The sequence below is a fragment of the Camponotus vicinus genome, unplaced genomic scaffold (assembly GCF_025532165.1).
Source record: "Camponotus vicinus isolate PSW18456_S1 unplaced genomic scaffold, iyCamVici1.0 SCAF_6, whole genome shotgun sequence".
Classification (NCBI taxonomy): Eukaryota; Metazoa; Arthropoda; class Insecta; order Hymenoptera; family Formicidae; genus Camponotus; species Camponotus vicinus.
The window spans coordinates 11029907-11057785 of NW_028141978.1; the positions used below are offsets into that span (position 1 = coordinate 11029907).

Consider the following 27879-nt stretch of genomic DNA (forward strand, 5'->3'; position numbering starts at 1 on the left):
AGTATATCTTATAATGATCATGTTAATTGAAAAAAAAGACAATAATAAATCATAAAAATGTTAATTATAAACAAATAAAAAATAGTAATATTATTAAAATATTAAAAAATATGTTATATAAATAAGTTATCGAAATATTAAAGTAATGTTATGTAGTGAACTCTACAGTAATCCAAACAAAAATTTATACGATAAGACAATGATAATGTAATCTCGTAGAGTGTTCAGAACTTTCTTGAATCGTGCTATAGGTGATTATATAGGATGTGAACGTTAATCGATATCGCGTGAAACGCTACTTCTCCAATCACTCTACGATATAGAGAGAACGCGCAAAAAAAAAAAAACAGACTGTTATACAGCGCGCGCGATATCGCAATAACAAAAGCGTGTACCACGAAGCGCATCGTGTTTGCAAATGATTAGCCGATGCACGACATCCAGGGTACGTTGCATCGCAATTTAATGCAGACTTGTAGCTTGTCGTTCAATTACGTTCGCAATCCCTAAAAAATAGTATCGATTGTACGCGATTCGATATGTTTCGGTGACGATGACATATTATAAATTTCGTGATCGTCCGGACTTGTCGAAAAATATATTTCGCAATAAAGCAAATTAGATTTTACATCGTGAATTCCATTATTGAATTTCATCGGATTCTCTCTCTCGCAAGCGAGTTCACAAAGAGCAGTGCAAAAAATACGAAGAAAGTTAAAGAGAGACGCTTCGAGAAGAGAGAACGAGTTTCGAAATTATGCAAATTTCTTCGTGAATTTCTCGATGAAAAACTTGGAAGAAAAGGGACACTTCGCATCTCTCTTCCTTCCTTCTATTTATGGTTACATATGTGCATAGTATGCGTTGCATTACTTGTCAAAATTAAGAGCGACACATCTAATCCACCTAACTGCGCGCATTTGACCTATTTTCGTCGTCGTAGAATTCGTAGCGGAACTGGTATCGATCTGGTGATTCTCTTTAGCAACGAATCCGATTCGATACAATGCGTGCAGCGAATAACAATATCAGAGATCGCAGGTTGGCATGACGATGGGTGCAAACGCTCGTAGCATCATCGGACGCGCTCGGTAAACTATTCTCATCGAATAAATTATTTAGGGTGAAAAAGGAAAGCGGAACACGAGATGTGGATGATAATGAACGAAAAGTGAATTATTAATTCTGTTGGTATGATTGTTTGTTAAATTCATTTTATACGTACGAGTTGAAATGGACATCTGTTTATTTATGTATATAACACATGTGTAGTTTTAGTCAAATATATATTCGTTGTTCATCCTTTCACATGTATCAATAGAAAATTGACTATCTCCAAAAATGTGAAAATGTATCCGAGTCCTCCTCTCTTTCTCTCTCTCTTCCTCCTTTACTAAATTACCGTATTTTAAAAATGGAAATGGGTCAAAGAGAGTAGAATTGAAGAGAATAAGGGGTTTAAGGCGAAAGAGAGGGAGCCAAGTCCATAATGCTCGCTTTAAACGTGAGGAGAGTTGTAGATGGGTAAAATAGATTATATAAATTATAGACTTAGTCAACTTTTGTTCCGACTCCATTTAATGCTCCAAGATGATCCTCAGCTCCAAGAAGATCTCTCGTTTCAAGGAATGTTTCAATCTACATTGAATGATAATTCACACATTTTTGAGAACACGCAATAACCGATTTGTCTGATTGATTAACTCAGTAGGACCAAAGGATGCAAATTCATCCTAATTCTCGTTCCGCGCCATTATTCGGCGGCTGATCATACACTATTCGACAAATTTGCGCGCGGACGTTCCTCTTTAAAGCTCGCTGCTCTCTCGATACCCGGGTACTCGTTAGTTGAATCGACGCGAACGATCGTGGGCGTCACTCGAAGAACGAATGTCGGCGTTCACGGGGCTTTTATAAGCGACTCGTAATTAATCACCGCCTATAGATCAACCGTCGCCGTCGACTCTGCCGAATATTGACGCGCTGGAAAAATAGCTGCCACCATTAACGCTGAATACGTTACTAACGCCCGCGACATCGTGTAACGAGTAATCGACAGACGCGCATACGCGCCTATTGTATCCTTTTAAAGCATTTATGTCATTGTTATTCCAATGCGTCCCATCATCGATTAAGCGCTTTATATTGTGTCAAATCATAATTTTCTTGTCAACATATTTCTCAATAATTTTGAAAACTTATATCCATGCTACAAGAACAGAAAAAGAGAGAGAAAGAGGTAATTTTAATGTTGTTTAAAAATTTTATTCTGCATGTTTAAATAAAACTCAGACTTTAAAATCAGATGAATAAAAATTTCCCCAATGTATTCAGTTGCTCGCACGAAGATAAACACACGCGATAAAAATTTAATTGGCATTAGCTCGTACCATTAAACGAAAATAAAAGACACGGATTAAACTGATAAGAGCTATTGATCCGTATTATTATCAGATATTTAGCATTAATTATAGCAATGAAATTATTAGTTTTATCTATTTATTGTTAGGATTATATTCCGGTATATGTATATATACAAGTATCTGCGGGGCCGATTTGCATCGTTCGGATCCAATTATTGCGCGTCAGGATGCGCTTTTCAATGGTAAACATTCGTGCCAATTGTAACAATATTTTAACGGCATATCCCGATGCGCGCTCGTTATCGTTTGCGTGTCGGCGTTTACAATTTAATAAACTCCGGTTTTATTTATACGACAATATGCCCGTTGATTTTATTGTTGTTGTAGAAGACCTGTGGCCAGATCGATGCTACGACCTTTGATTCCTTCGCGAGCCGTTCGACGGAAAAAAAGCATCAAAGCGACGAGAATCGCTCGTAGCGATTCATTATGGGATTCATTAAGCAAATAGTCGTGAATTGCGATGATACGGAAACAATATCAATTATAACGAGAAAGAAAAAGAAAGAGAAATAAAGAGATAACGATAAGAAGTAAGATAAGAGGATTTACATAAAGATTATACATATAATCTCAATCACGATATATCATCATCGACTTAATAAGCCAAATTGTCTATAATTGCTCGTGTATTATTTCGCTGCTCTCATCAATTATAATAATTATCTGAGATTATATTCTCATGATAATTCTCGTCATTTTGATGCTTTTAAGATTATTACTCATTATTCATAATAGCTCTTTTGTAGATTTTACTTTGCAGAATTTCTTCAAGCTTCAAAGAGGAAAGGTTTAGAACTGCAAGAGAAATATAAGTATAATAGATGTAGAAATAGAACGTATAAAAGATATACTAAGCGAGCAGGAAAATATGATTTTATTAGAAAAATTCGAAAACTGGTATGACACAAAAGTCTCTCTCTCTCTTTCTTTTTCAAAAGGATATATATAAATCTTTATCTCTAGCACGAAGTAATATAACGTAATCATTTTTCATGCCGCTGGTCGACAGCGTGGACCATAAAATACCTTCCCGATTAAATCTCACGATGCTCGCCCGCCGCGCGTCGGAAATACTGTTCCTTCCGCACGATGATAAAGTCATTAATGGCTATACATCTTGCTTTCCCTAATGAATAATATAAACTTATAAATGGAATTGCCTGCAACTTTGCTTGTTTAAATAATGCGAATACAAGGAAAAATGTCACATTTCAGGATTTGTGTGTGTGCGTGTATGTATATATGTAAATTTTCAATTTTCTATGTAAATTATCTACGAGATATGACAGATGATATACGCGTAGATAGTGCCTACAGTGCTTATTTTTATAAGAAGTTTCTCCGGGAAAAATTTTTAATTGACTTTCCCCGGCGTTTTACTTGTTAAAATAGCCTAAGGTAAATTCTTCGTTTAAATCAATTTCTTAACTGCCAAGATGTTTAATGTAAAAAATTAAAAAGACTGAGAAGACTAAAAACTTCATTACAACATACAAGAGAGGAAGGGAAAAAAAGTCTCAAAATTCAACGCAAAAAAATTAAAAAATAGATAGATACATATATTAATTATACATACATACACACACATGTGATTATTTTATTGGATGCATGTTCTGTGTTTATTTTATTAACATAAATAAATAGTAGTACGCGTTACAACTATAAGTATATATACGAAGATTCGCTCAATCCAAATACGATTTAATTAGAGTTTGACGATCTGTTCGATCGAATCCCATTGGTTTTTTTCTCATGCGATACACACGGAAATATCGCGCTCTACGCGATTCATTGATCGGGTCATTAGTGTCCGCGAGTTCCCTCCCGGAACGCTCTGCGGCAGGGATATAACGTTAACTTTAGCCGGCACGTAGTGGCGCGACCGTTATGCGTGCACGACACAACGGTGGCCGATTATTATTGCGATTATCATAATTATGATAATTATATAGCTGCTGCGTTCGTAATAAAGCGTCGGCCGTTAGAGAAATGTACGAGATGGGAGGATGCGCATATAGGTAATCTCTAATTTCTTCGGCTTTTCGTCCTCGTTAATGCATCTAGAGAGATAGAGGCAAATTATTAGACAAATAACGTGGTTACTTAGCATTTGCTTTACATTATTTGTCAGTTTTGTTGTCGCGAGACATGTCTAGATCATTGTTATCTTTTTTTCTCTTTTAGATGACGGGAACAAAGAGCATATCTCAATTTTATATTACATTTCTATGTATTATAATATTATATTATATTTCTATTTATTAATATTATTAATATTATTAGTTATTTATTTATTAATTAATATTATTACAGTTATTCTACTTATTAATAGTATTAATATTATTACAGTTAAATAGAGCGAAAAAGAAGTTAGAAGATTTCCTTTTTCTCACACAATAAATTCTCTGCGATATATGAGTGTTATGGTATTTTATGCGCTCCTATGAAAAAAGGGAATAATTATAATATTGTTTTTTTTTCTCTAATATATTCAGCAGAAATATCGCCGACTTCTTTTACATTTAAAAGCCACGCAAGTCGATGGTGTCGTTTTTCATCTTGTTTGTTTTACGAGAGTTCGCTCGCGCGTCACGTATATGGTATAAATAAACGGACAGACACGGAAAAAAGAAAAGAAAAAACATCTGGCGCTGTAAACAAATCTAGTTTGGAGAGAACAACAAATTTATTAATGCTTTCTGCAAGATTACGTACCGCGCTCGACAATTTACATATAACTCGTATGCGCTGCTATCCCCCGGCTTGTACATACATATATATATATATGTATATACATACGTACATATTATACATGTATAAATATATACGCACTCTCTTGCATGTTACGACGATGGTGCTTGGTTCGGCTAACGAGCATCTAGATAAAACACCGAAAACGTCGTCAGGATTAATTAAACAATTAAAGCGTGTAATTATGCCGAGCCGTCGGTCCGCCTACGTGACCGTTCATACGTAAAGAACGACGACGGATTTTGCCATCCGCATAAAGCGTTCTGATAAAAAAAAAATATATATATATATATATATTACAGAGAGAATGGAAGTACAATCTCAACGCGCCCTGATCGGAAACGAACGCGCGGAATATAAAGCGAAATCAGATTTTATAGGCGCGAAAAGGAACGTTTCGATGAACATCGCACGGTCGAACGAATGCGTTTAATTGCTGTAATCGCTATGAGCACGAAGAGGGATCTCTATGGCGTCTGATTTCGATAGAATCAAACAATTCTATGTGCGAGTATCATGTAGGCATTTTTTAAAATTGATCAAAGTTGTACACGATAATATATTTTTATCATCAAATCTGTCATCTTTCATGAAAAATCGATACTTGGTATTTTTGCTATTATTACATAATTGTCATGGCTAATTGTGTATGATAATCGATCGTTTCCGGCTTGTTGTTCTTTTCTCGCTCATCGAAAATTCTCTTCGCGCACTTGACGAGGCCGCATTGTATCTCTCTTTTCCGATTTAAGTGATGGAATTGATATATCGTGAGGCGAAATCAGTCGGGATGAAGAAGGAAAACGTAGGGTAGTGCGTGTCACACTCGCAACATTTTTCTCATGGGGTATCGCATCGGCCACTGTCCCTTGAGACATCGAGAATTCTCTTTGTCTCTGTTATATGTATATGTATATCTGCGCGCATTGCATGTGTATGTGTGTATATGTATGTGCAATCACTTCAATCACGAGCCATACATCAGTTTGCGGTGGTGACGAGAATGAAAAAAAGGGACGGGACGGAAGGAAGGATCCCGATTGTGAAAGTCCCGCGGGGATGAAAAGACGAGTAGGCCGCTGGTCCTGCTTCGCGTTAAGTGATAGATCGCGAGGACTACGTCAGTGCCTCTCCGCTAACCCCCTTCCCACTTTCCTCCCCTTCTGTCAGCAAGAATGATGAGAGGAAAGTTGTGTGTGCTGCCCGGGTGGACAGAATATATTTATTTCCGTTGAGTGGCGCGTGAATGCTGCTGCTCGTGATGTACCTGCTTCTTTCTTTTTTAGCATGAAACATTCGTGATTAATTGCGCCTTTATAATGAATATACTACATCTCTCCGCGAAATGTATTCGTACCATGATTTATATTCGTTTGCAGTTGTAATTCCGCGATAGTAGCAGAAGTACCTTACGAAATATTTCGAAATTAGAATTAAAATCTCGTGTCAATATTTATTAAATTTTTAATTCGAAATTGAATTTAAAAAAATGAGATTTCGTCATTTTATTCGTGCTTTTTCACGCAAAAAATATCGACAGTACGATATAACATTCAGTGAGTATGAACAGTAATTTTCTTCTCTTTTCCCTTCAATTCTCACATCTATAATTGTGTAATAATATACGAAATTAATTTTTAATATATCTGAATCCATTAGACGACGTTTCTCTCTTTGCAATTTCTTTGTATAGAGAGAGAGAGAGAGAGAGAGAGAGAGAAAGAAAAGGAAGACTTGTTAATTCTCATAACTGCATTATTTCATTAAGAGTAAAATTTTCGCCAAGTTTTAAATCTCTCTCGAATTTTGACTGAATGTGAGAAGCTGTGTCGGCGAAGTACATTCAAACTTGTATCTCGCCGGATGGCCGATTAATAACGCAGGTGGGTACATTTCGCTGGGAACTCGTTACGTATTCCTAAGGGGACAGCGCTGTGACCCTAGTTCGATCTCGATTAACGTCAACGATGACGAGCTTGCGCGCGAGCGCGCGATGCGTTTTACAGGCAAAGTGCGTTAACGCGCGCTAAGTAATGGATGATCCCCTGCCACTGTACAGGCGGGCCCCTCGGAACCCCCGCCGGACTGTCGGTTTATTTTCACTCCAGAGTTTTCCTGAATAATTCATCGTACGGCGGAGGCGTATTGCCACCTAATTGCACTGAAATATTGAATAGCAGGTCGAGTACTCGTTCGGGTGGAGCTTAACAAAATTTAACGTGAATTTAAGACCAGTGTAAGAGGTACGGAGAACAAAACGAGGGCTGAACAGCCTCTTTAGAAGAATAAAAGGGTAATGACGATTTCGGCCTCTGCATAAATTGTCAAATCTTGCAAATGAGATATTCTGAATAACGAGCTTTTTTTATAAGATTATTTTCTCAATATCATTTTTTAAAATCTTCCGTACATGACAATTTTATTAAGAGCTTACATTTCACTGATAATCGAGATTTTTGTTCGCACGAAGAATTTTGATTTCCGTCGAAATCTTTCTTTCAAAATCATTACAATCGGTAATGATCGCTTTTGATCATCCCACTCTCTAAAAGTGAATCAGTGAAAATATCACTAATTTAAACAGTAAAATAAGATTTCACTGAGAATCAGTGAGTATTTTACTGATCTTCAGTAGAAACACTTATTTTTTTTGTTATTTTATCTTATATCTCACTGATTATGATCAGTTAAAATAAAATTCACTGTGAAACCAGTAAATTTCACTGTAAAACCAGTAATCGCTAGTTCGTTCGTTTATGATCGCTATCTCTCTCGTATTTAATTTTAGTCATAAGAATTATATAAAGTTTGCAAAGAGCGACATTTAAAATTAGAAGTATTATTTCGATTTAATTTCTGATACAATCTCAATAGAGAGGCTTCAGATATTAAATCGATCTTTATAAGTCGGACAAATAAATGTCTGGCGACTTAATGAAAATTATTCGTTCGTTATCTATTTAAAATAACAAGTTCAATATGCATGTAATATAAATAAAATTTTTAATATAATAAATATTTAGTAAATATAAATAAAATTTTTAATTTTATATGAAATAGATAGAGAGACGAATTGTAGTTTAATATTATTGACAATAACGAAAGAAATATTACTGATATTGAGAAATATTACTGATTGAAACAGTCAAAATTATTAACTGATTCTTTCAATAAAATATCACTGATTTACAGTGCTGTACTTATAACTGCTGTAATCAGTAACTATTTACTGTTTTTCAGTGATAATACACTGATTCACTTTTAGAGAGCATATTATCCAGCGCTCTCAAATATATTAGAGTACATACTTAAAAAAATTACATGCAATACACATTTTCCGTTATTGCGCACGTGAAAACTAAAGTACCTGGAGAATTAAATTCATTCGCGCGAGCCACGAGCTTGTTACAAAAACTAATCACTCGTCCACCATTTACGACCGTTGTTGGTGCAGTTGGTCAGCGGACGCAATCCATTCCGCTTGACCTCGACGCAAGCTTTTCCCGATTTTCCAGCTCCGTGCATAAGCGCCATCTTCTCGGACTTTCTAACGAGATCTTGGCTGACAAGAATGTACGTGGTTTAGATTCGCGTCGTTCGTTACGGTCGAGCGAGGAGTAAAACGTGAGAGGCGGAAATATACATGTGCCGCGATCTTTATGGTAGCGTACGATGCACTTTCGCGAGATACCGCTCTCGTATGCAAACATAATGATGCAAATAAGAGATGCATCCGGTCAACATCCTGACCCGTGATGTCGTTAGGAATGAAAATGCGCGCTCTTGCATTAAAAAATATTTATATAATGTCGAGGAGCCGCAAAAAGAGAGAGAGAGAGAGAGAGAGAGTTGAAAAACGATACAAAATCTCGGCGAAATTTCAAATTTCAATTACATGAATGTTTCGATTCGGGGTAAACGCAAAAATCAGCGCGAAACGCGTTTTTCATAAACACGTACGTACGAAATATACATCGTGTGCCCTTTTAATTACAAGTATTTAATTAGCGTTTCCTTAGCGCGAGAAACTCTTTGTATTCCCTAATTATTCAAACTACTCTGACACATCGCGGAAAAATCGACGCCCATACATATGATTTGGTAGCAATCGAGCGCTTAAACTAGTGTCGGCGTATAACAATCGGTGCGTATATTCCGACGGGCGGAATTTATAAATCACGAGTATTGCGATGGCGAATTGCGCCAATACTGCAGAAAATACTACGTGAAACCGGCGCGAGGGTATTATTCAAATGCATCGAATGAACGCTCATTCACTTCGGCCGGCCGCGCCTCTGTTAGTGCAATCAAAAACTTCGGTTACAAACGATTAATTAAAAACTTTTGCTCGACAAAGGCGCGAATATACATATCGTGCGCGCGCGTTTGTTACCGAGCCGACAAGTTGTACGATTCATGTACGATATTACTGTTTGCATTTTTAATTCACGAGGAAAAAATTAATTTTTCAACATCATAAGTCAACGAGACTTTCTTCCTTTCTTTCTTCTTAATTAATTGTAACAATTTAATCCAGAAATAGTTTGCTTTCTAATACGACTTTAACAGCGTACATGTTCAAAAGACCAGAGATTATTGAGAGAACATAAAATATCCTTTGGCTGTCCTTTAGATGTTTTACGGATGTCTTTTGGACATGTGTGTTGTTAAGGAACTTAAAAAATACATTACTTATTAAATTATAATATAATATTATTAAATTAAAATGTAGGAAAATATATATTACTTCTCCAGAGATTCTATGATATTTCTTGTATGATAAAAGTTAAAAAAATACATTAATATGTAATAAGTTAAGAATTGTGGATTGTGTTATCATTAAATCATTAATTTGCAAATTAGACAAATCTATGTAAAAATAATAAAAATAGAGATGGGTAATCGACCTTAACTTTTCTTGCTTGTGGTAATTGCTAAAATACAGCAGTCACGATGGTAACAGAAATATTCTCTTGTTATATTTATTTTAACGCGACAGAATTATGGCACGAGCGTAAAAGCGACTCGTTTTCCGTCATAAAATACGAGATGTACTAGAACTTCTACGATATTTTTAACTTGTAACAACACCTCTGTGTTCTTTCTTTATTGCATTTACTTTAAGAAATTTATTTCAGACAAATTAAGGATGACACAATTATGTCACAAGTGTCCAGCTTTCTCTATCTTTAATTTAAGAAGTATAAAGCCATCAAGCTTATAAATTATTTCTCAATTCTAGCAGGATGGTATCTTCTATCTGTTTGAACTATTAATTTTAATGCGGCGAAAATATATCACGATTTAAATCCGAGAAATCTACCTTCATCATTAAATAAAGATATCAGATTCCGTTATCTGAGCTATTTTAATTTTATCAATTTTAATGCCAACAAATTATTAAACTGATTCTTCGTTATTAGAGCAAAATGTAAAGAATATAATAAAATCTTGATTCGAATGTTCACTGTTTTGCATAATATATTGAAAAATAAATGTATAAAAATTTAATAGAGAATTATATTTAAAATAATTACATATTTTTAAGTTCTAACAAAATACTTGCACGCATATTTAATTTAGAATTATACAACTGTAATAAAATTGTATCGCGAATCTAAAATCGTCGCAAAAACAACGAAAAATCGTGTAGAAAAAATAGAGTTCCGTATTATATTTCTAAATTTCTCCGTTGTTGAGCCACTTGGCAATTTCCCGACGAAATTACACCACGTAACGCTTCTCCAAATAAACCCAACCTGCGCTTAAACCGTCGCTCCCTCTCCCTCCCCCCCCTCCCTTTTACCCCGCTCGCACGCATACACAGGATAACGAACGGGCGTTATACGTAAGTGCACTCGAGCGCAGACACCCCTTTCCCCTTACCCCTCCTATCCACGCGCGGCAGGAAATATTTTTCATTAATCTGATTATTTATCGCCCGTCGAGTTCCCGGGAGCATTTCCCGGGGCGGCCCCGGTATCCCGTTACTCCTCCCGATGTCTCCCTTTTACACGTTGTAATCCGCGCCGAGCGGCTCGTTCCACTCGTGGTTAGGCGGTAAACGGAGAAATGTTGGAAAAGGAAACGACGGAGGGGAGAAGACGGGTGGGACGAGGGGGAGGGGGAGAAGGGGACGGAAGGATAAAAGAGAGACGGAGCGACGGCGGCGGGGGTAGCGTCGTAGGGATCTAAGGGAGAGCGACGATGGCGAAATGCCCGTATTAAAGCGCGCGTGCGCGCGCGCAATAATAAATTTCGACGAAAGGAGATGCGAACGGTGAAATATAGTCGCGGAATGCGTAAATCATGGGACGATAATGCCGGATGTCAACCCCCGCGCGTCGCCGGTGCGTTTACGAGCCGGGCACTTAAGCGATGAAGGCGACGCGGCCGCACGGTTAGCGAGGGGTTGAAATTCGAATTGCGTAAGGTAAGGGGATGAAATTTCGACGCGCCTTGTTACGCTCGGTTCAATTTGTCGCGGCTTAACGGAGGAATCGGCTTCTATTCCCGCCCGCAAAATCTCGGGCTATTCCCTCCGCGAATACATATTTTTTTACGGAATATATAAGCAAAAAATACTTTCGCACAGATATTTCCTTTTTTTTAAGTAAAAATATAAATGTACATTTCTAATGTTGTAATTGATAATTATAATATATAAGTATCTTTTTCAGCAACTGAGTAACACGATTGCGAACAATATTTAAAAGTTTTAAAATTTGTTATATTTTATATGGTGTACGCATAATTATCGTATAAATTGCACTTTATTTTCTTGTCGTTGATAACCGATAACGTAAATCATGATATTGATGGTTGAAAAATTGTCATGATGTATTATATATTACAAAAAAAAAATAAAAACGTCCTCTTTTGGCACTTGTGTAACGATATCGGGATGTCAAATGCTTGCGTAAGGGAAAGTCAGTCAGGAAGATAAGAATTCCTGAGAAAGGAAAAAGAAGCTCGGTCAAGAATTCGAAAAAGCGCCATCAGAGATGTAGTCACCTTTTTTTCAATCTTCGTTTTGTTTCTTCCATTTCCTGATCGTTGGTTTCGATTCCAGAAACCCGCTTGTACGCTTGTTTAGTTCGCTAGACTTTTTTAATTTCGTCACAAGTTGTATCTCTTTTTTTTTATTTTTGTTGCCTTTGGTGTTTCTGTCTTCATCAAGATTAACGGATTTTAATTATTTTCTTGTTATCCTATGCAATGAGATTACAAAATGACGAAATGATGAGGGGAAAATGATGAGAATTGATCGTCGAAAAATTTTGCCGAAATTGTTTCATACCGAATAAACAAAATAAATTACATATTAAATTTGAGATTAATTAAAGCGCTATTATTTGCAATTAAAAATTACAAAAAAATAGTATAATTGATACTTAATTTTACATTAAAAATGTGCATTTTACTTGATTGTAATTAACTAAAACAACAAGAGATCTTCTAGCAATGAAACTAATTCTTCTTTTAACTTTATTCATGCATAACAATGCGAAAAGAAAACAAAACACGCGGATGAGACTTCTTTCTTGAATTACAAATGTAATTCATTTACAAATGTAAATCTACACGACTGTCGCGAGGATTAACGAGAGCTCGCTCAAGACTGCGCACGGCCCTTCGATGCTTATTCCTTTGCCATTGTTCTTCCTACGACAGACTCGAGAGTAAAGAACGAGCCGAGGCAACGTTTCCACTTGTAACACATGGTCTATTAAGACTAATAATAGTCGCCCGTAGACGCGCGCCTCTGTTCCACGGTTAAGTATGTCTTTGCTCGTCACGGTTCCGTCTGAAAAAGACCACCGTGAAATACAAAAGGCGGACGTGGCGCCGGAGACGTCCGTTATCTCCCCACGTGACAAAGAGAAATATACTATCTTGATTAAACATATGTTATGGAGAATAAATTGGATTACATCGTCGTGATAAATCGAACTATATGTCGGGAAGTAATTATACCATATGTTTCTACTATCTCTTACGACATATGCACGTACATATGAGTTTGTCTGCCTCTTTCGATTGATATTTTTTCATCAAACATGCAATACAAGCCTTGATATTGCACAACATCAATTTCATTATTTTATTTAAGAAAGTAAAAACTATTGACATACGAGATTGTTACTAAATTACGTGATTTGCATATCGATAATAATGTAATAAAAATATTAAAATAATAATAATGTAATAAATACGTATTATTGCTTCAATATGTGATAATTAAAAACGAATGTCGTCGCAACTAAGAAAAACGCATATGTCGCAGCCGTCACACTTGTATCTAGAAGTGTAAAAGCACAACTAACAAGACTGCCTTAAATACGAGCCACAGATAGGCGCAAAAAGAAAAGCCCGGAATCTAAAACGAGCTCCGACTCTCGACGATGCGGCATCGTATTGTTGCTGGCCGGGAATATAATTGGAGAACACATCCCACATGAATATACATATATCGACACGCACATTTAACTTTGCATTTAACTTTGCATACAGGAAGAAAAAAATATTAGCGCAACTAAAAGAAGATTCTTATATATTTTAAAACATAAAATTTAACATTTTTGAACAAATTTATATACATATAATAAATTGTTATTTAAATTAATATATATATTTTTTAATTATTTATTTTTTAAATATTTATTTAATTATTTATTTTTAATTAATTGTTTATTTTAAATAAATAAATTTATATATATATATATTTATTAAAAAAATTTTTTTATATATTTGGCATTAATGATAAATTACTTTATATCTCTCGCGCAAACAAATTTTTTAAATATTTTTTATTTCGTTGGAACCTTCACATATGTGTACACTTATAGGATAGATGGATGTAAACCCTATTCTCGCGGTGCCTGTAATATCAGATTAATCCGAGTGCGATATAACGCACGTGTTTGATGGCGAAAACATCAGGCGCCTGTTTCCAAAGTGACGAGATAGGCAGAGCAAGACGAGGAAAAAGCGAAAAGAGAAGAGAGGAGACGCAAAAAGAAAGCAGGTGAATACACGTCTGGGAATCTAAAACGGACCGCGATGTGTCAGAGAGCGGGGCAACGTCGTTATTGTTACGGCTTCCAAAATTACCGAGTGTCCGGGTAAAACGCAATGACACAACGGTGACAACCGAGAATCTAAAAGGAGAGGACGCGAGGCGCGCCGGCGATTCGTAAATTTAGCACTGAGTATATAACGTCTACTCGCGGCTGAGAAAACAAATCTAATCGCGAGTCTGTGCGTCTGTCTTCGAGTGTTCGAGGCTCTGCCTCGTAAAACGAAAGCCGTTAAAAATCTTGTCGACTTTTCTTTCTTGATGCTAAATATCGTGGTTAGCTACTCCCAGAAAGAAGATTTTAATTGCTCTCTCATATTTGATTATTATACACAAGAAACCGCGTGATCGAGGGGAATTTTTCAAGATGCATAAAGTATCTTCGAGAGATGCCACGTGTATATTCGCTTTTATATCGTTGTCTCTATTTTTAAACGAATTTCTTGTTCTCGTGAATGATGAATGACAACCGACTTTTCGTTGAAAAAATCTTGACGCGCAGCAAGAAAATTAAAGTTGAAAAAAAGTCTTCTTGTTTCATCGCGCTTAAGTTACCCTTCTTTCCCGGGTGCTTTCCCTTTTAGTTATTTTTTTTTCCTTCATCCGCGTCTCTTCTCCCTGTTGTCATTTATTGGCCAAGAAATTACTTTCCATCCAGCCATCGGCCTTCGAAGAAACAGCCAACTAACAAGCCCCGCCGATCGATAGATCCAGATAATCATTTTAATGCCTTATCCATGGTAATAGACCGATAACGTTGTAATGGAACGATAATCACAAAATAAAAAGATATACTGCACATTATTGTATTATAGGAGAAAATTTTCAATAAAATATACAACGCTATTGAGTGCTTCGATGTCTATATTAAATATTATGTCAACGATTCGATGCAAAGACATTTTGATAAAACAAATAATTTGATTCAATATATATGTACATAGATTTATAAATGTAAAAATTTCAATAAAGGAAGTAATGAAAAGATTTTATTCTGTAGCTTGAAACGCGAATTTTTAATAAAATGCAAACGTAATATGTAATTGTGTGTGTTTATAATATATACAATATATTATATAATAACATAACGCATTAGTAAATTATTAATTCTATCAAAGTTAAGTTTCTAAACAAAGGAATGATCAAAATTCAAACATGTTCAATCTAAAACAATTTTAGAATTATTAAATTAATTATATGATAAGATATTGCTATTTTCCTCTAGAAAGGAAGATTAATTTACATCAGTGTGAGAGTTTGAAAACAAACTGTGTTTCTGATGCATTATATTTCAGCTAATTCGTTAGTGAAATGAGCTTTCCCTTGATTACCGATATTATATAACATCAATTACGTCATTCGCGGGCCGTATTCTGTGCAATATGTCATTCGCAGGCATATTAATGTGTATGATAGGGTTTATTCAATTCCTCGTTAGGAACATAAACCCTAATCAAATCAATAACAATCTTGTTTGACGGTTAAATGATAAACCTTATCGATAGAACGATGTTATAATTTTAATGCATTAGCTTAGTCTTTTTAGTGCAAAAGAATAACTATTATCTTCTTGTCCTGCAATATTATACCGATAATTGATATATACCAGTAAAGATATAAATTGTGATATGCAACGTTATTTATTTAACAGTTTTATCGCGAATTTTGTTGGAGAAATCTGGAACAATTTCATACAACACATGCAGTGTGTGTTTCAATCCTTCTAATATAATGGGTGTAAACTCACGGAATTATTCAACAATTCATATCTCTAATGAAAATATTTAATGCGTCGAATTGAATGCTATTTCATATTTTTTTCATCTTTCTTTCTTTCTTTTTCTCTCTCTCTCCAATGTTGATGTAGACACAATTTGTCTTTTTATGACTTTTACGACCACATGATTTCTTGATATATATTTTAATAAAATATCAAGTCCATTTCTCTTAATTATTATTAATTAAGAATTAATTAATTAATTCTATGCTCGATTGGAAGAGAACGATTATCAAAATACGCAACGTGCAAGAAACGATAATTCGTTTCTTAAGATTCGCGCAGAGAAGCGGCACCTTAAATATATAGTTTCGCACGTCATTTCCCGGTGACGTAGCCAGGAAACAAAGCCGATCGGAATTCATTATTCGATTAAACATGGAGACAGGCTCGGGGATCGAATCCATAAACGATCGCCCGGAGTAATGCCGGCCGTTGGACACGGATCTCGGATCGACCTAATAAACCGGAAACCTAATGCGGTTCAACCTAATAAACCGGAATTACCGGTATTAGGTGTCGGATCGAGCGGTGTATCGCGCACCCGGCTTCTCGGCAATAATGCGAATTTGAATTGATCCTGGTCGCCGATGTGCGTGCGTTGCAGCGTGTTGCGTTCCCCGTAGCGTGCACGCCGACGGGAAGATCGATGCGAATTCATCGCGTTACGAAGAGCCGCGGGGATGCCGAACGCGTGAGTACAGATATTATACAGCTTAAAACAATTAGAAAAGCGATAGCGCCGGATATGCGACAATTGGAGAGTTTATCTCATTATTCAATCCGCATTTTCAATCAACATATTTATGCAAACGCGATATTTATGCTCCTATAAATGCTCCTAATCGTTTCGTTGGCATTTCGTTTCGTGTCGATCGCTAAAATAAATGTTCGTCTACGTGTAATTATTATAATATACATTTTTTAAATAAAAATTTATATTGCTCATGAAATGATAATTAAATATCATCTGATATTTTTCTACAAATGCACACACACTTACAAAAATAATTAACAAAATTAATTAATAAAAAATATGTATCTTCTAAAAATTTTTAATTTTGGGAAAATAATTTTTAATTGTTGCGAGTAATCTTGTAACAGATATTTTCATAAATTCGTGATTTAGCTATAAATTAGTTTCTTTTTTTCAAGCAAATCAAATCCAAAGAAAATTCGCGCGAATAAAATCAATCGATCGCCAGCGGATCGTTCGAAATTTATGCCTTTGTAATTCGCGATCGAGCTTGAAAAACAAACATATTTTAACGAAAAGGGTTCATGGGTGCGATGCGGAACGGCGATTTTCCTCGCGGGCGTAAAATAGCGAAGCGACGCAACGCAATGCGGCGCGTGCGACTCGATGGCGAAATAATCGAAAACCGCCTGTCGCATCGTCGGACAAAAGAGATATTTCCCCGTCCGACAAATTCTCTCGCTAAATGGGCGCACGTTTGAAAAAAAAAATAGCACCAGGGAGACTGCGACTACGGGAAAGAGGAAAGGCGAGAGTGAAAGAGAGGAAAAAGGACAAGGAGCGCGAAAATAAAAAGCACGGCTCGACCTAGCCCACGAAAGCATACGCGCATAGCTGGGCAAATTAAAAACTCGTTCCGGGACTCCGAACCGCGCGATAAATACAATAATAATTAGCGAGAGTCTGCGAGACGAATTTGCTGCCATTAATGCAGGAGGTAATTATCGGAAATTTTTGATTTTGCGACTAATAGGCTTGGATTTTTCATATTCTGTATCCTCGCGTAATTAATGCTCCTTATTTATAGGACGCTTTCTCTCTCCTCAATGATATTTTTCTTATTTGTGTTTATTGCTTATCAAATTTTCTATTAATGATATGAAAATAAATTATAAATATCAATATCTATATCCTAATATTAAGTAAGTAATTAAGAATCTAATACAGTGTCATTTTACTAAATAACGAACGACGAAACCAGCTTTTGGTAAAATAAAAAAAAACTCGTAAATCGGACAGATGGTTTGATTTGTCTTGTATTTTTGAATCGAACACTCTTCGCCGCAATATTATTTTATTTTTGTAGAGAAATAGAGAGAGAAAAAAGGAAAGGAAAACAAATGATTGCTGGCATATCTCCAAAGAAAATAACTCAAAAATTCCTTCATTTGATTTTGCGCATTTCTGATCGTAGTTCGTTAGCTTCTTCTTTACGAAAACAGAATCGTTCGAACAAAAATTAGATATTCTCTAGACATTCTATATATTAGCACAGATTCTTTCCAATTTGAAATTATTTAGCAAATCTCTTAAATCTTTTCTTTGTAACAGATTCTTTTCTTATTTTCCTTTTTAGCGATTTTTCTAGTTTTCCATTTCTTTGATATATTTTCGATTTTTTTATAAAGATTTTATTTTTTATTTTATCTCAAAACTTTTGCTTAATGATGCAAAGGCAAGAGAAATTTAATTCCAGAATTTTAATTCCATATTTTTGAAATATAAGTGCTTCAATTATAATAATAAAAAATAGAATTTTGTAATTATCGAATTTTTCAGGTATTTTAAAAACAACCTTTATTTTAAAGCTTTTATTTTTAACTATGATCTCCGTGTTTTGTTTTCCAGGAGGAAAAACACTCTGTCGCTTTTTAAAATTGTCGCTGTTTGTCCCTCGCGAATTTCGGAAGCGTGATAAAGCTTGTGAGTCCACGATTCTTGAAACAAAGCATTTTCTAGTCAGTGTAAAGAGGAGAATTATTAGCCGACACGGCGCTAGGAAAAAAAAATAACGTACATAAAGAATGACCGAGTTACGTGATGCAAAGTAATAATCTATGAATTTTGTGCTGCACACGACGTAAAACAAGTGGACAGTATTTATCGCGATATGCAATCTCTGGTTGAAATCGACGAGTATAACTGGCATTTCATTGCTGTACAAAAACATAATAATTTCATATCCCGCTGAATAGTAACGCGTTTTACGATTGTACATTTCGATTCGATATTGTGAATTTAATCGCAAACGTAACGTAGACTTACATATCTTCCTAAAATAAAGTATGATCTTAACTCTAAAGGAAATTATCCTCTATTAATCAACAAAACATTTGACTTTTATTAATTATTACGTTATAGGAAATCTATTTAAGAAATAAAGGAGAAAAGATTTTCACAAATAAAATGTAAAAAATAATATAACTTGCCCTTTATTTAAAAAAAAAGGAGCACAGCGTGATACAATACATCCAATACTAAAATTTGCAGTATTTACTGTTCGGCTTAGAAGAAGCTCTCGAGACAGCTCACGCTGTTGGCTTATATTCGTATAGTTCTTAGCAAGTACGTACCCAGCGGAGCGTTTCACTCCGGAAGTAAAAAAAAGTTTTCAACGAGCAAATACGGAAAGCAGGATCGCGGCAATGCCTAGTCGAGACCGCGTCATTCGAGAGAAAGAGGGAAAAACGGGAGAAAGCCGGAAAGTGGGCAACCGTTCCCGAATTCCTGCGAGGATGCAAACGCTCGCCGAAAGTGAACCAACCCCCTCGCGATGTTACGCGTAGTTGTGCAGCTACGTTTGTGTATGTGTAATACACGCGTGTGTATTTTCTATCCACAGTCGCACAAGCGCACGTGTTCCTGTATACGGTAGTTTGTCACAGTCAAGTGCTCGCTAAGTATGCGAGACCATTTGTCTCCGATCTTCTATTCTAGCACAGGCGTCATTCTACGCTCGCCGCAAACAGAATTAAATGTTTCTGGTTCGTGCGCCCTCATTCCTCCTATCTGTCCCATTCTTTATCTTACATTGGGCCGAAGGGGCGTAAAAGAAACACAAAAATGTATCCGGGCTCACAGACAGCTGGTTATACGACAGCGGCGGATATAAGTGAATGATGACGAGTCTGTCGCCTATGTTAAATTTTATCTGAAATATGTATGCCCTGAGCTCCTGTTTGCCACTCTTATCAATTTTATTATCCCGTCTTCCCACGATAATCGTAAATTCTTGCGTAACGCACGAATTCTCTCGTAATTACCATAGCCTAACAAATTAAGCATTGAAGATTGAAGATTGCGCTAAGTTTCAATCATTAAAAAAATAAGTTACATATGGAATCTATTGAAAGAATCATTTTTTTTATATTTCTTATCTTCCAGATTATACGAAAAAAATTAAAGGAAAAATGTAATTAAATATTGCAATTGTTAACATACAAGTACTAATAGTTATATATAATCTTATATATGTTATTAATCTCTTTCTCTCTCTCTCTCTCTCTGTGGTATATAATTTAACAAATTTATAGAAATAATCTGTAACTTGTGTAATTATAAATTTAAATGTCAATAACGCAGTTTCCATATACAATTACAAATTAATAATTTATATTAATAATTTATATTAATAATTTATAATTATTCAGTGATTAATATTATGTTTCTATTAGAAGCGCATGACGCATAACGTCTATTTTAACGTTATCGTGATTAGTGCAGACCACAATAATGTAAAGCATAATGCAAACGTTAATTTGATTGGAATTACCATAATATCGAATTTTCTGTAATCATGAAATGCCATAACGTATGCCACAAAATTGAATCATTGATAAGTACGTATTTATTATATCATGCACTTATGAAAAGTTGAGCGCGCGAACTTTGTTTCGTTCGATAATCTTTTCGGAAGAACAATCCCAGGACATTCCCCTTAACTTGGACAGTTTGGATGCTCATGAGCAAAATGCAGTGTCATATCTTTTGCAATTTTTGATGGGGCAAGTTTCTATCGAGGATAAATAAAGAAGCGCTTGTCACGAAGACAGGCATTTATCTCGCGAGGAGATCGGAGAGAGAATCGCGTAGGCGTCGCGTGAGAAAAGCAAACAGCGTCCGCGGGAATAAAAAATGTATCAGTCGAGGGGCAAGAAGCGACAGTAGGGGAGAAGAGTGGGTGGAAATATAATACATTTTCCTTCTTGTCTTTCCTATTCTGAAATTTTGCAGCATCCATTTCTTATCGTCTCCGCGGTTACATGGAATTCTCCTCGCGCTCCTGGGACTTTGCTCGCCGGCGAATTTTATCTGACAACTACTTTGGCGAATGGCAGAAGAGAGGGAAAGTCAGAAACGCGGAAAACTGCCAGATAGGGGGAGAGAGGGGAGGGGAGAATGGTCGCAGGAAGAAGAAGAAGATGAAGAAGCGGAAGTAGAAAAAGTTGCAAAAAAAGAAGAGAAGACGGTGAAGTTCGAAATGTGACGCGAAACGTGCGACAAGCCGCATTCGCCCGACTCCGAAGGGTTGGGCGACTCTCCTGCTTCTCGTTCTCTGTTCTTTCACCTTCGTCCTTTGTTGCACTTGAGGTGCAAGAGCTGCTCTAGCAAGCACGATCTCGTTAACGGGATATGCGCCGTACGCCGTTCGTCGCGTCATACAACATCCCGCCTTCTGGTTCCTAGCAAGATCAAAGCGAGGTCTGTCGCGACTAACAAACAGAGCCTTTCGCGCAAGAGGAGCAGGAGGGATGTTAACCTCGTGGTATTCGCTTAATTGTATACTCGTACCTCCATATGATGCCGAGAGCCCGCGCGTTGCCCCTGGCGTGAGCTGTTTTATCACGAAATCGTGTTCCGCGACCGCCGAAACTGCGTACGTAATCGTAACGACCATTTGCGCTCGTGATAATTATTAACCCCGTCGCAATTATAATTTGCTTTGATCTCGCCCTCTATTCTTAAATCTCGAAACTGCTTTTTACTAGACGAAATATTTTAATTTTAACTTCTTCAGATTATCATAGGATATAAAAAACATTTAGAAGTATTATATAAAAACATAAGGTAAAAATGAAAATTCTGAAATTTTATTTAATATCTAAAGTTACGAATTTTCTACAGAATGTACCAAATTTTATACAGGTATTGTATGTAAAATAGAATTAGAAAAACAAAATAAATGAAAATTTTTAAAATCAATTGAAACAACAAGTACTTGCATTGAATTCAGATAAATTCTTATTTATATATATTTTATTTCTATATATTATTTTATTTATATATATTTCATTTCCATATATTATTTTACTTATATATATTTTATTTTCATATATTATTTTATTTATATATATTTTATTTCTAAATATTTGAAATGTAAATATAATAACTCGTAATACATATACTAAGGTAAATGTTTTGATTTCGTCAAAAGGAGTTGTGCAATCTTTTTCGTGAATCTCTCAAACAACATGAATTTTTCAAGTGTCCAACTAATTTCATCGACGGATATTCACATAAGCTATAAAACCTTCTTTCGCGAGACAGTTTTTATGACGCTCGAAAGTAAACGTCCTGAAAGATGCGTGCGCGCGCGTTTGCTTAAATTCGCTAATATTAAGATAAGGCAGCGGCGTCAGGCGATGGAGAAAAAAGCGAAAGGCAAATAGCGAGGGAAGGGGGAAGGAAGCGATAGGGAAAATGTAATAAAAGGATAGGAGGCTCCGCGAAAGCACGAGGCGAGATAACTAGGACAAGTAGTGTTTATACGCTGTAAATTCGTCGCTCGAGATTGTCGACGTCGACGTCGACGTCGACGTCGACGTCGTCGTCGCCGTCGCCGTCGCCATCGCCTCGTCTCGCTAAGTTGAACGGAAACACGCTCGAACACACGTTCGTGCAACACACACGGTAGAGAGTACGAGTATTTACGAGTGCTTCGCCTCGTCGCCGGCCAGGAATCGCATACACGCGAGGCATCGCGTTAAAATTCGATCAGATAATCTTGTTTGCGCCACGATTACGGCGACCAAATTCCTTTCCCAACCGCGCGGCATTTTCTCTCAGGGCGACGACCACGAATTTGCCGCCGGATGTCAGCGTCCGATTCGAGGGCGCATAAATTTCCAGCTAATCAACGTCCGCCCGAGAAGCGTTCAGCGAGGGCGAGGGTGGCTTTTTGCCCCTTCGCTCGCGAGAGAGCGGTCGCACTAGGGCTCTGACCTAAATGCGGAACCGGGTCGGATTCAAGTTGGACTCTACTCCGGAAAATCGCGTGTTTGCATTCGCGAATGTGGAACAAGGATGTGCGCGCGTAACCGCTTCGCTGATCATTGTGGGACATGTCATCGCGGTGAAACGACCAGACGGTGACAAGGACTGAGACAAAGTTGGTAAAGTTCAACCGTGTTACTGTCGGTATTATATATATATATATATATATATTTCCAAGACGTTTCGAAAATCTGCTCATGTCTGCAGTGCAGGCGGATCTGTCTACGGCAATCGACATTTCCTTCTATTTCTTCAATATTGAAAATCTATTTTAGCTGATATGTTCGAATATTTACTCGAATTTTGTTTTACGATATACAGGGTGATTCATATAAAGTGACCGATGTGAATATTAGCTAAAGTTGAAAAGCTATGAAAAAATTTTTATACTAAAAGATGTTTGAAACAGAGGAGGATATCGTATGGTACAAACGATATTTTTATAGATGAAGGCATTAAGGAGATTTCAAGATCAACTTAATTTTTTTAATTGGAACTCCCTATTTTTTATTACATATTCTTGTAGCTCATCTCGAGAGCTTTCTAAAACACTATAATTAAGTTAGTTTTCATTAAGTACTTTCCGAGTTATGAGGCTTGAAATCATTTCTTAATTTTACATAAACCGTAAAATATCTTGTAAAATATTCATTTTTCGATTATCTTACCTTAATACTTTTACGTACAAAATAATGAGAGGAATCAATTGGTGTAAAGAAAACACATAGTTATTTTTAAGAAAAAATATGTAATTGTTAATTGCAAATTACATATTTTTTCTTCGAAACAACTATATGTTTTCTTTACACCAATTGATTCCTCTCATTATTTTGTACGTAAAAGTATTAAGGTAAGATAATCGAAAAATGAATATTTTACAAGATATTTTACGGTTTATGTAAAATTAAGAAATGATTTCAAGCCTCATAACTCGGAAAGTACTTAATGAAAACTAACTTAATTATAGTGTTTTAGAAAGCTCTCGAGATGAGCTACAAGAATATGTAATAAAAAATAGGGGGTTCCGTTTAAAAAAATTAAGTTGATCTTGAAATCTCCTTAATGCCTTCATCTATAAAAATATCGTTTGTACCATACGATGTCCCCCTCTGTGTCAAACATCTTTTGGTATACAAATTTTTTCATAGCTCTTCAACTTTAGCTAATATTCACATCGGTCACTTTATATGAATCACCCTGTATATATATATATATATATATATATATATATATATATATATATATATATATATATGGAGCAGTCGGATATATTTATTTGCCTTATATATAGACTAATTTTCCTCTATGTATAATCTTCTAGCGTTTCTCTATAGCGAGTTTAACTGCAATGTACCTTTAATAAATTAAAAATCCAATATAAAATCTATTTTTATGCGACAGCAGATTTACAAGAGATATACTCGTCTAGACGAAATTTTCTTCTATGTCTGGCAATTATTCGATTGACAATCACACTGAATGTGTGCAACCCATCACGTAATTGAACTTCCTGTGATGTGTGATTTTCCATTACAATTCTCCTCTCTCCTACTTTAATACGATTTACATTTTTTTTAAATTTTGAAATCATTATACTTTGAATATTAAAGTGCTATGTCGTAATTAAAAGAATGGAAAATGTCATTTATAAGTGCTTCGTATAAAACACTGCGAATGCTTGGATTAATTAAGCAATGAAATAATCGCACTCTCCGAAATTATTTTTCATGCGAGAGTCTGCATCTTGGGAAAGATTGGAAACCACTGATCCAACATCGTATCAATCGAATGCATTGTCCGGAGTACGACGAAGGATTTACCGTCATTGGCGAATCGCGAGGATCGTAGAACAATTTGTCCAGCGCTCGCTCGTATCTCCTAGTACCCCAAGTTTCTCTCGAATGCAACGGACCTTCGCGCATAATAGTTTTCCAGGAACGTATATACCGGAAGTTCGCCATCCGTGAGACTACTCAGAACTCCTCTTTCTCCATCTATGTCCTCTTCCTCTCTCTCTCTTTCGTTCCTCTAACAACTATTTGCTTTTCAGGTGACCTTAATCTAGGAAATGGTCACTAAGAGGTATTCTCTCTACAAATGCAACCAGAGAAGAGACGGCTAAAACGAAAGCGAGCAACAGAAAGGTAAAGAGAAAAAGAGAGAGAAGAAGGATGGATAAGAGAAATGGATGATACTAGCTAGAGATACCGAGATGTAGAAATATTTTGCTTATATATCGTTGTCCTTTCGATACGCGTATCCTTTTATCTGTACCTATTCGGAACTGAGTAATTGCAAACACGATTATCGAAATAAGTCCATACATACGTACAAAGTCACGAATAGCTAAAAGATTGGAAATGAATCTCTCTTTCCGCTCTTAAATACGTGGCTTGTGAAATATTCGCTGCGATTCATTATCTCGTATCATGCGTATGTACTCTCATTTTACCAGAAGAACTTGCGTATTTTTGGAAGAATATAGAAGCTGATTCGCGCATGCATAAAAAGATATTTTTTTCTCCAAACAGACGCTCCTTTTTTTGTGTATTTCTGCTCGGATAATTGATTAACTCATCTTATTAAAACATGTCTGTATCGAAAATATGCAACGCGAATTCCCCAGCCTGATTGACAAGGAAACGTGCGTGAAATAAACGAACGAATAACGCGCGATAACGTATTTTCACGCTTGTCGGCGAATGTGCAAATAGCGTGAAATTGACAGGCGGATGTGCTGCGCAGAGAACGGAAATACGCGCTATCTCAAAACTTGAGGATACAACACGGAACATCTAGCGACGAATTTCGCGACGAGAAGGGAAGAGAAAGTATTAAGACCGCGACTATTCTCGTGGAAATTCGTCGTAGCCACGAAAAGGCGGAATTCGTAACGACTATCGTCACCGCCGTCTCATCGTCGTCGTCGCCGTCGCCGTCTTCGTCTTCGTCTTCGTCCATGTCATCGTCATTGTCTCCCCGCCGGGCACAAAACGTCGTTCAAGAACGGAGGTTTCTTACCTCCTTGCCGGGAGCTGAAGGCGCCGGTGCTTCCTGCGATGATTAGAAGCAGCAGCCGGCTTAATAAGACTCTCGAGGAAAGCGGCATCTTTCCTATACTCCTCTACCGGCGCTTGCGCGACACGGGCTCTTCTTAGCCGGCTTCCCTCATCACAGCCTCCCTGTAAGAATAAAAGATAAGACATGAGACTCAGTCTCGTCAACGAAAATGAAATCTCGCGAGGAGTCTCGTAAGACCCATGGCAATCGTTGAATCACAGCTGACACATATTTGCCGGCTGATTCGAGGACACTTCTGACATTTATTGCATTATAATAAAGATCTGGAAACTGGAACGACCAATAATAATGTCAGTAGCAATTTAACATTAATAATAAAATAAATTAATAAATTGTATGATTTTTATATCTGTACAGAATGATTAATAAGTGGTATATCCCTCTGAAATATCAGACAATCCATCTTTTTTCGTTACGGACATTACGGCCATATTTCGGATAGAAGTCAACCGATGTCACGCTCGCACAATTGAAGAGCGGAACGATTACTCGTTTTCTCATTCGAGATGACCAGCGACCTGTGTCTGACGTTGAATAGTACGACGACAGAATACCGGGTTATCTTTCTCGCCATGTTTTCTCTCAGTTTACTTATTCTCGCCCATTCTTACGTCGTGCAAGCACACAGCGGAAGAGAGAATACGAGAACAAAGTAGATTCAGAAGGCGAGACAGGACGCCCGGTGGGAGGGGGAGGGGGAGGGAAGAGGCAGGGGACGCGGATGGCCCCCGGGGCGCGTTGGGTTTCCATTATGCTAAACCGCAAATGGAGTCCTGCGATCGAGTGTCTCTTCGCGGCCGACCCCCGAAGGCGCACACAATGGCGCCCGTGGCAAGGCTCCTAAGGTGTAATGTTACGTAGAAATTAAATTCGCCCATATTCTCTTCCGCTGGTGCACGCGATACGTCTTTTCGCTCGCGGACAACCCCGTCGACGACGACGACGACGACGCTTCGTGTTTTCTCTCCCCCGCGTCACCTCGAATTCGTCAGCGTCGCCTCGCGACGAAAAGCATCAGCCGGCGCGGCACTCGAGCTTTTTACGCGAAAACGCATTTGCGACGATGATTTCTATGGTTTTCCCATGAAAAATGGCTCTCACGCCTGACGTCGAATCGCACCCGAGGATATTAATAGATCGACGTATATTCAGACCTTACGTAAAAGAATTTTTACGATTCAACAGTTTTTTTTATTCTTCGACGAATGTGGCATCGAATCTTTCTTATTCGAGCGATAATACACACAGCTATTTGGTACATCGGAGATTAAACTATTTCAACGTAATATCTCCAACAGTTGTTAATTAGAAATTAAATTCAAATAAAGAGATTTTTCACTTTTATTCACAATATTATAAATTATATCAAAATTTTTTTCCGTGCGTTATTTCGAAGATTTGCTATGCAGGCAGTTTCATAAAGGAAACGCGACGTATGCACAACCGAATATCGGTGTTTGAGATTTTCCACGATGCAGCTTTTCCTCTCAAGGACTCGATTACAGGCGAACTATTTTATTTGGGTACCGCAAACTCTTTTTCATATCAAATTCTTTTTTTCTTTGTCATGGCTAGCAACGAAAACTTGTTATATCGTACTTTTACAAGACATGCGCAATGCTTTTACCGCACATTTTCAATACTTTTTTAGTTCCCCTCGCGCATGCAGCTTATAAGCGTTTGATCGATTTTGAGTAGACTTTGAGTTAGATTCACAGCTTTGATACTGAGCGAA

At 36.8% G+C, this 27879-nt stretch overlaps 1 protein-coding gene across 6 annotated transcripts in view; it reads right to left on the reverse strand.

The window, feature by feature from the left end:
- The window catches only part of LOC145973805 (uncharacterized), a 254234-nt gene that overhangs the window by 97747 nt on the left and 128608 nt on the right, over positions 1-27879 (reverse strand). For all 6 annotated transcript variants that reach the window (XM_083103381.1, XM_083103379.1, XM_083103380.1 and 3 more), the window contains exon 3: positions 26085-26245. In XM_083103381.1, the coding sequence (XP_082959507.1) occupies positions 26085-26172 (88 nt within the window). In that variant the 5' untranslated portion in view covers positions 26173-26245. The remainder of the gene's footprint in view (positions 1-26084; positions 26246-27879) is intronic.